General features: G+C 49.3%; 1 protein-coding gene across 4 annotated transcripts in view; it reads right to left on the bottom strand.

The window, feature by feature from the left end:
- PAQR8 (progestin and adipoQ receptor family member 8) overlaps positions 1 to 4,118 on the bottom strand; it is a 47,348-nt gene extending 43,230 nt beyond the window's left edge. The window contains exons 1-2 of one of the 4 annotated variants that reach the window (XM_089333172.1): positions 3,972 to 4,098; positions 1,472 to 1,727 (exon numbers count right to left, since the gene is read on the bottom strand). In XM_089333172.1, the coding sequence (XP_089189298.1) occupies positions 1,472 to 1,547 (76 nt within the window). In that variant the 5' untranslated portion in view covers positions 1,548 to 1,727; positions 3,972 to 4,098. Of the gene's footprint in view, positions 1 to 1,471; positions 1,728 to 3,261; positions 3,386 to 3,971 lie in introns of those variants that run through there. The other 3 variants (XM_051855625.3, XM_008263043.5, XM_051855631.3) reach the window with 3 other exon arrangements.
- Positions 4,119 to 8,681: the final 4,563 nt, after the last annotated feature.

Raw genomic sequence — 8,681 nt, forward strand, 5'->3', positions numbered from 1 at the left:
ACAATTACTAACAGGAACAGCTAAGCTCTATTGAGTACTCATTATGCTTGGGGCATGAACTTGATGTTGGTCACCTATAAATGTTATTCAATTTTCATCACAGCCCCTGAAGGCCATTTGTATTTTTATTTGCAGGTGAAAAAAACTGAAGCTGAAAGAGGAGGAAACAACTTGCCCAAAACCACAAAAGCTATGCAGTCTTATCTGTGGCGGGATCTATGTTGAGACACCATCCTAGGTTCCAGCACCCTCCCCCATTGCTGGAAGCCAGGTGACCACAAGGCCCAGCCACAGGTGTCAGCTCCACCCCCACTCTAATGGGATTCGCTGCTCCTACTTCCCTGCTCCCCCCTGCCCTCCCCCAAAGGTTTAACAGGAGCTGTTCCTGAACAGTGGCTCTCTCTGTCTTGTGCTCTCTCATACTCTCTTGCCCTCCCCCCACCCCACCCATCGGCCTTCCCCAACCCGCAATAAACCTTTCCTCTAAAAAAAAAAGACTAAAGCCATGGCTGTATGAAGCTTTCCGCTGTATGAGTGTAACATGGAAGAAAATGGAAGAGTTTTAAAAATGGATAAGTTCTGTTAATTTTTCACACTGTGTGCACAGGAACCCCAAAGTTCAAATGGATTTTCAAAAAGCATCTCTTGCCCTTCCCTCCACATCCCCTTCTCTTTTACATCAAAGCTCAAGCACCAGTCATTACCTGCATTTGGGGGTAGCTTTCTGGGTTCCTTTCATATGTGAAAACCAGTCTGTGTTTGTGTTTGTTTTGCTTTTTGGAAAAGTCCACCGTGGTGGACACTGCCTAATAAAGCTTAACAGGAAAGGGAAAAGAAAGGCTGGTTTTCTCCAGCCCAAGACGCCACAAGGTATGACAACAAAGTGCTGGGATCAATTATTTTACACACATCCCAGAGCATAAACACTCAAATGACAGTATACTTTAATTAATTACTATCCAATCCTAAATGCATACATTCCTCTATCAGATGCCGCTTTAGAACTGCCAGACTTTCAATGGCATTTTCATTACTTTAACAGGCATACTTGAATCCCCTCCTTAGAAGGTCAAGTTGGACCCATGTGGGTTTTGGCTCTTTCCCAGCTGAGGAAGGTCTGCTATCACTGCTGGAGTTGGTCAGTGTGCTGCAAACCACAAAGCAGGGGCTCCAGTTGTTCTCAGCATCTCCAGAACTACTACACAGCCTGCCAAGAGGAGGCTTCTGAAGGGGCGAGATACTCATTTGAGTGGATAAATCCTGGAATATTTATTTTAACATTTGTATAAAGCACTGGCAACATCAACTACCTTTATGTCCAAGTGAATGAACATGCTGCTGCAATCATGATAATGCAGATTTTGTGGTAGGTTCTGCCCACTCAATAAGGTACATACATCCTTAATGAGAAAAGCTTGCCCTGAAATGATACTTGTAAAATGAAAAAAAAAAAATCACTGTATTAGCTTACATTTATAATTGAAGAGATTTCCTGGGGCTGGCGCTGTGGCGCAGTGGGTTAAAGCCCTGGCCAGAAGCACCAGCATCCCATATGGGCGCAGGTTCTAGTCCCAGCTGCTCCTCTTCCGATCCAGCTCTCTGCTATGGCCTGGGAAAGCAGTAGAAGACGACCCAAGTCCTTGGGCCCCTGCACCTGCAAGGTAGAACCCGGAAGAAGCTCCTGGCTCCTGGCTTCGGATCAGCGCAGCTCTGGCCATTGCGGCCATCTGGGGAGTGAACCAGCAGATGTAAGACCTCTCTCTCTGTCTCTACCCCTCTCTATAACTCTCATTCAAATAAATAAAATAATAAATAAAACTTTAAAAAAAGAGAAAGATTTCCTTCTCATGAAGGGAGGATAAAAAAAAAAAACCCAGATGCAAGCTGCTGAAACAATCGTTGGTCCTCCCAGGAAGTTCAAATCTCAGTGCTAGAAGATGGACCTGTATGCAGAGTCCAGAAGGTAAGGGTGGGATGGCATTCTATCCTCAACCCCTAAAATCAAGGTATCTTCCAGTGGAGAAATCCACTTAATAAGATTCCCATGGCCTGGGCCTTCCAAATAACTAAACTGATTATTATGCATTCTGAACAATATATGATGAGTTAATACAAGATAGTCAAACAGACAAACAACAGACCAAGAGAGACAAACAACAGGAGTAAATGCAAAAGAAACAAAAACACCCAGATCACGCTCTGATCATCTGTTTTTAGATACAAACTTGGATACCCAGCTACTGAGGCCCTATTCAGTCTGACTCCCTCCAGTTGCCTTGGTCAAGTGTGTGGTAGTTTGGGGACGATCTTAACAGGTGAGTCAAGGTCAGTCCACCTTCCATGCAGGTAGCTTGCTATTAATTCCAGTACAGGGAGCCTTCACTGGCACAGTCTCAGACTGTGCAATACTCAACTGTGGAATGCAGTGTGCTTGTGTACATTTTCCTTGTGTCAATTTTCCTCAGTTTTTACTCAGCCTCCCACAGAGTATAGCAGCAGCATGCAGTATACGTGGATCTAAAAATTACACAGGGACAGGCGTTTGACACAGGCGGTGCCTCAGGGGATGTCCCATCCCACATAGGATCCTGAGTTCCAGTTCTGGCACTGCTCCTGATTCTGGCTTCCTATGAGGGTGCACCCTGCAGCAGGTGACTGGGTCCCTGGATTGGGAGACCTGGATTGAATTCTGGCTCCAGGACATTTCAGGAGTGAATTAGCAGATGTTATGTCTCCTTGTCTATCTCTGTCTCTCAAATAAGATAAATGAAAAAAATTAAAAATAACAAAAATAAAAATCGCGCACATGTATTATATGTTATGCCTAAGGCACACAGAAGTAGACCAGTACCTAAGTATGAGAAATCTCACCCCACAACTATTCATTTTAGCTAAAACCTTACTCATCTTGGGTCCCTAGGCAAAAATCACTTCTAATCCAGTTCAGAAACCAGGAGCGACACAGGGCAAGACAAAGGCCCGCGGGGCTCCTGCTGGTAGGGGGGTGCCTGGAGCATCCGTAGCTACTCTAGAAGTTAGGGTGCCCCTGCTGCCTCTAGGCCCTCATGCTGGGTCGCCGAGGCGCACCCCTACTCCAGGTTCCCAATACTCCCGCTGCTCGCTGAATTCAGGGTCCCCACTTGCCCGTCTGGGGTCTTCCAGTCTTGCTCTCAAGTGGGTGTCTCGCACAGGGTCCTCTGTCCCATTCCACTAAAGGAGCTGCATTCTTAAGGCCGAGAAGTTCCCTGCGTCTCTGCCCACCTGCCACTTCCGACTGTAGCCGCTGGGTTCACACGTCTCCAACTTCCCCTCCTTCCTACCCCAGTTTTCGGTAACAACTCCGCTCCCAGAGCCCACCCTCTCAGAGTAGCTCCCTCCATCTCTCTCGGGAGAAGTCGCAAGCCTCGCCCCACCCTACTCTTCCGGGGTTCCCCTCCCTCGGGCTCCCCCTCCGCCCCGGGCTTCCTCTCGGGCTCCCTTCTCCGCCCTGCGGAGGGCGCCCCAAGAATGCGGACAGGAGCCCCTCCTGCACCGCTCGGAACCCTCACACCGCGGTCCTGATCCTTCCGCCGTCCGAGCTCAGGCGCCCCAAGCATCGCGGTCCCGATGCCCACCCCAGCTCTCCAGGCTCGGGCGCTGCGGCTCCCCAGCATCGCGGTCCCGACACATACACACCCCAGCCTTTCAGGGCTCCAGGACTTTAACGTCACGGTCCTGACCCGCCGACTTGCCTTCAGGTTCCGCTACAGAGACTCCCCAACATTGGGACCACAAACCCCCGCCCCCTCCTCAGGCTCGGGTTCCCCAATACTGCAATTCTGGACTGTCCCCAGGCAGGCTTGTCTTCCGGAGCTCCCCAGCATTCATGATCTTGCCATGCCCCCTCTCCCGAACTCGGGCCCCGGGGCGCCCCAACATCACGGTCCTGATCCCCAGCCCGACTCATTCCGCCCTCCTGCGGCGGGACTCACCCGCAGGGGCGGCGGCCGAGTCCGTGCACGCACCCAGCCGACCTCGCCGCACTCCCAGCACCGGCTGCCGGCTGCAAGCCTCCTGCCAGCCGCTGTGACCGCAGCGGGCTCCGCACGGGGGAGCGGCCGGGAGGAGGGGACCGCTGGGGGCGGGGACGCCTGACTCCGCCCCTTCCCGGCCGGGGGCGGGATGCGCAAACCCACGCACACCGAGGCCGCGCTCGCCGCCGCAGCCGCTGATGCCGATTCCTTCTACACGGGGCCCAGAACCTCGCGGCCCCTTCCTCAGCTGCAAACACCTGGGGGTGGTGAGGAAAGAACCCACCCAAGGGGTCCATTTCCAAGTCCCTCGGAAGGGGGAAAAACAAGAAATTTCACGTGCGCCCTCGAGGAATTCAAATCACCCTCGCGGGAACACTTGGGATGATGACCCGCGTGTAGTCATGTAATACTCCAAGATCCTTGCACGCACATTTTCCCATTTCTAGGATACACCTGTACGAGACTCATACCTCTCCCACGTCTTTGCATCCCGCAAACAACACGGCTTACCAAAGAGTCCCGCCTGTTTTGCCTGCTAGCTCTAATTGGGGGGTATCCCCAAATAATCAGTCTCAAGCCCTGTTATTCAGAGGAAAGCCTCCTTTACTTTGACAAGGGGACAGTGGGGAGGTATAGTTCCCTAAAGAAACTGCCTCCCCAAGAAACAGTCTCCCGGCTTTTATAGCAAGGGTTAGGGAAGCATCCAGGATGTAGAAAAGGGGGCGCAGGAGCGTCCTTGCTGCTTGCAATACACATCCAGGGCATGGAAGGGCCCTTCCTGCCCAAGCCACATGTATCATTCAGATAGATGCTCAGACTGGTCCCTTGCAACCATGGTGGCCTGGCCTCACCTGACTACAGTGTTGTAAGATAAGCTTTCCTGGAACATCTTCTGAAAAACAGGCTCAAGCCCAAAGTGTTCCAGATTCTCTGGAACACTGGGCCTAATTGCTACTAGGTTGCATACTCCAGTATCGTCAATCCACAGCACTCTGGTAGGTTCTGGCAACAGTGACCCGACTTGCTCCTCAGCCATAATGCTTTCTTGTATTTTACCATGAGAAACAGACCCTCAAGATATAGGACCATCGATAAACAAAGACAAAGGCATCAGATCCTCGGAAGATGGCCTGCACCTCCTGTGAGAGGTCTATCTACTTCATTTCGGTACTCTTCTGAGTCAGGACTAATTCTGCTCCATTAATTCCCAGCAATGGTTCCTTGAACACCCCCGTTTCAGTGACAGGTCTAACCGCATCTCTCATTCGCACGATGTTTTATCTTTTCAAAATGTTCTGGAATACATTACTTTGTTTATGCTCAGCAGTACATCATGAAGCAGAGAAAGTAGGTTACGTAGGGGAATTGCTTCAATTCCATAAATGAAGTGTGGAGACTCGGAGCAGTCATGTGGCAGGTCCAAGGTAGATTCAGAACCAGGAAACAGTCCACCAGCCAGCCTGTCCTCAGGGCCTCTGCTCTTCCCCACACAATCACACCAGCACACACAGATACTGGTGGGAAAGTCACAAAAGGCCTTGGGCAGCTTTGCCCAAAGGCGTCAGGGAATTCTCCTGTATTCTCATAAATGTGAGCCCTCATTAGCATGCATTGATTTTTCAGTCCAGAGATCACAACTGTAGAAACAGTGATGACGGAGAGCAGGTGAAAACTCCCCTCGTGTCCCACTCCGAATCCTTCTAGAAATAAAAGTACAAATCCGCAAATCTGACGCCCACGCCCCTGGCTCAATCCGACTGAAGGGAGCTGTCAGGTGAGAGCTGGTAAGCCTGGGAAATGTGTTGCGGATGGTCCTTGAGGTTTTTCCCCCAAGGCTTATTACATGTGAAAGGTACTTTAGTTTTACAAAGAAACTAACACGATTCTTACTCCTTTTTCACCTTTAACTGTTCCTTTCTTTTCCTCTTTTATCAAAAGGGCATGTATGACCGTGCCGTGAGGTGTAATGTGTATTAGGCATTGTTATCTGTGCCCTGACTGGGTCTGTTTACAAGTAGCGCTGTGTTCTCTCTGCTGACAGGAGGCCCTAGATAAGAATGGTGATTTTTCATCCTTCATGTTGGTCTCAAGTTAGCTTCTTCCATTTTGTATTGCAAGCTGGGGCCTACTTCCGTTTCAGCAGTAAAAGTCATATTTTGATGACTCTGGAAAAAGCATTCTATATCAGCTGGTGTGGCATAGCGCCCCTGGGATCCCATGCCAGAATGTTGGTTCAAGTAAATCCTAGCTGCTCCATGCTATTTTTTTTTAAAAGATTTGTTTATTTATTTGAAAGTCAGAGTTACACAGAGAGAGGAGAGGCAGAGAGAGAGAAGTCTTCCGTCCAATGGTTCACTCCCCAAATGGCCGCAACGGCTGGAGCTACGCCAATCCGAAACCAGGAGCCAGGAGCTTCTTCCAGGTCTCCCACACGGGTGCAGGGGCCCAAGGACTTGGGCCATCTTCTACTGCTTTCCCAGGACACAGCAGAGAGCTGGATTGGAAGAGGAGCAGCCAGGACTAGAACTGGCGCCCGTATGGGATGCCAACACTTCAGGCCAGGACATTAACCCACTGCACCACAGCGCTGGCCCCCCATGCTATTTTTTTAAAGGTTTATTTACTTATGTGAAAGGCAGAGGTAGAGAGAGAGAGAGAGAGAGAGAGAGATCTTCCATCTGCTAGTTCGCTCCCCAAATGGCCGCAGTGGCCGGAGCTGGGCTGATCTGAAGCTAGGAGTCTGGAGTTTCTCCTTGGTCTCCTACATGGGTCCAAGGGACTTGAGCCATCCTTTACTGCTTTTCCCAGGCCATAACAGAGAGCTACTTTGGAAGTGGAACAGCCGGGACTGCAGGCAGTAGCCCCACCCGCTATGCTATGCCACAATGCCAGTCCCTGGTTCTTTTTTTAAAAAAATATTCATTTTGGCATCAGCGCTGTGTTGTAGTGGGTAAAGCTGCCGTCTGCAGTGCCGGCATCCTATATGGGTGCCAGTTCAAACCCTGGCTGCTCCACTTCCGATCCAGCTCTCCATTATGGCCTGGGAAAGCAGGAGAAGATGGCCCAAGTGCTTGGGCCCTTGACTGATGTGGGAGACCCAGAAGAAGCTCCTAACTCCTGGCTTCAAATCTGCCCAGCTCCTGCTGTTGTGGCCTTTGGGGAGTGAACAAGCGGATGGAAGTCTTCTCTCTCTGCCTCTGCCTCTCTGTAACTCTGCCTATTGAAGACATAAATTTTTATTTGTGTCTTCAAAAGGCAGAGTTACAGAGAGAGAGAAAGAGAGAGAGTGAGAACGAGAGAGAGAGAGAACTTCCACATGCTGGTTTACTCCACAAATGGCCGCAAGCCAGGAGCCAAGAGCTTCTTCCAGGTCCCCCACCTGAGTGCAGGAGCTCAAGCACTTAGACCATCCTCCATTGCTCTCCCAGGTGCATTAGCAGGGAGCTGGATTGGAAATGGAGCAGCTGGGACTTGAACTGGTGCCCATATGGGATGCTGGTGTTGCAGGTGGTAGCTTTACCTGTTATACCTCTGTTCTGATCCAGGTCCCTGCTACTGCTCCCTGCTACCTGAGAGACCCAGATGGAGTTCCTGGCTCCTGGCTTCAGCCTGGCTTGGCCCTGGCTATTGTGATTATTTGGGGGAGTAAACCAACAGATGGAAGATTCTCTCTCTCTCTCTCTCTCTCTCTCTCTGTCAATCTGCCTTTCAAATAAATATTTTTTTCTAAAAAAACATCTTGGAGTGTCTTTGCCATTTTTAAATTTTAAGAAATACCTGCTGAGTTCTTCATAAAGTCCTTCAGTATAAGGAAATGCACAGTCAACTTCCATCCATGTAATACTATCATAATACAGCAACGTTTAAAAAATATTTGAAAGACAGATCTCCCATCTTTTTGGCCCTTTGCCCGAATGCCCACAATGGCAGGGACAGGTCTGGGCCAGGCTGAAGGTGGAAGTGGAGATCTCAATACAAGCCTCAATGTGGATGGCAGGGACCCAATCACTTGAGCCAACACCTGCTGCCCCTCAAAGTATGAACCAGCAGGAAACTGGATTCAGCAGGAGTTGGGACTCAAACCCAGGCACTCCAATATGGGACATGAGCATCCTAACGGATGTCCTAAGCACTAGACCAATACCTGCCCCTAGCAAAAAAATGTTGATATGATATTTTCCCAAAAGCTGGAAGCAGGTGAGATCTTGAATGTGTAGTGTTTCCTCAGTAAGGAGAATGCTGAACTTCTGATTCAATCAACATTCTGTCAGACATCCTCTCCTTTTTTGATAGCCCTTGAAAGCCACATTTACGGGCAGTCTGCAAAACGGGTGTAGAATGCAAAGTTAAGGAGCTATTCTGTCCCAATCTCTAATGAAATAATTTGGTCTATTTTATGTTGTATACATACCACACTGACAGTTTTTATAAAACTTCTACTTTGTGTTTACATAGCATCACTTTTCCAAGAAGCTCATAGTGCATGTGATGACATCATCTTATTAAACTTAATGCATTTATGTGAACTAGCAAAAGAGTAGGAACTGTTAGCCTTATAGTAGCATGGAAAAATAGAAGCATGGCATAGTTAAAATCATTTGCCCGGAATATCCTCTAGTACTTCAAAAACTCTCAGGAGTGAGCATTGTGGCACAGCAGGTTAAGCCA

The sequence above is a fragment of the Oryctolagus cuniculus genome, chromosome 5 (genome assembly GCF_051225735.1).
Source record: "Oryctolagus cuniculus isolate XC-2025 breed Fujian yellow rabbit chromosome 5, ASM5122573v1, whole genome shotgun sequence".
Taxonomy (NCBI): Eukaryota; Metazoa; Chordata; class Mammalia; order Lagomorpha; family Leporidae; genus Oryctolagus; species Oryctolagus cuniculus.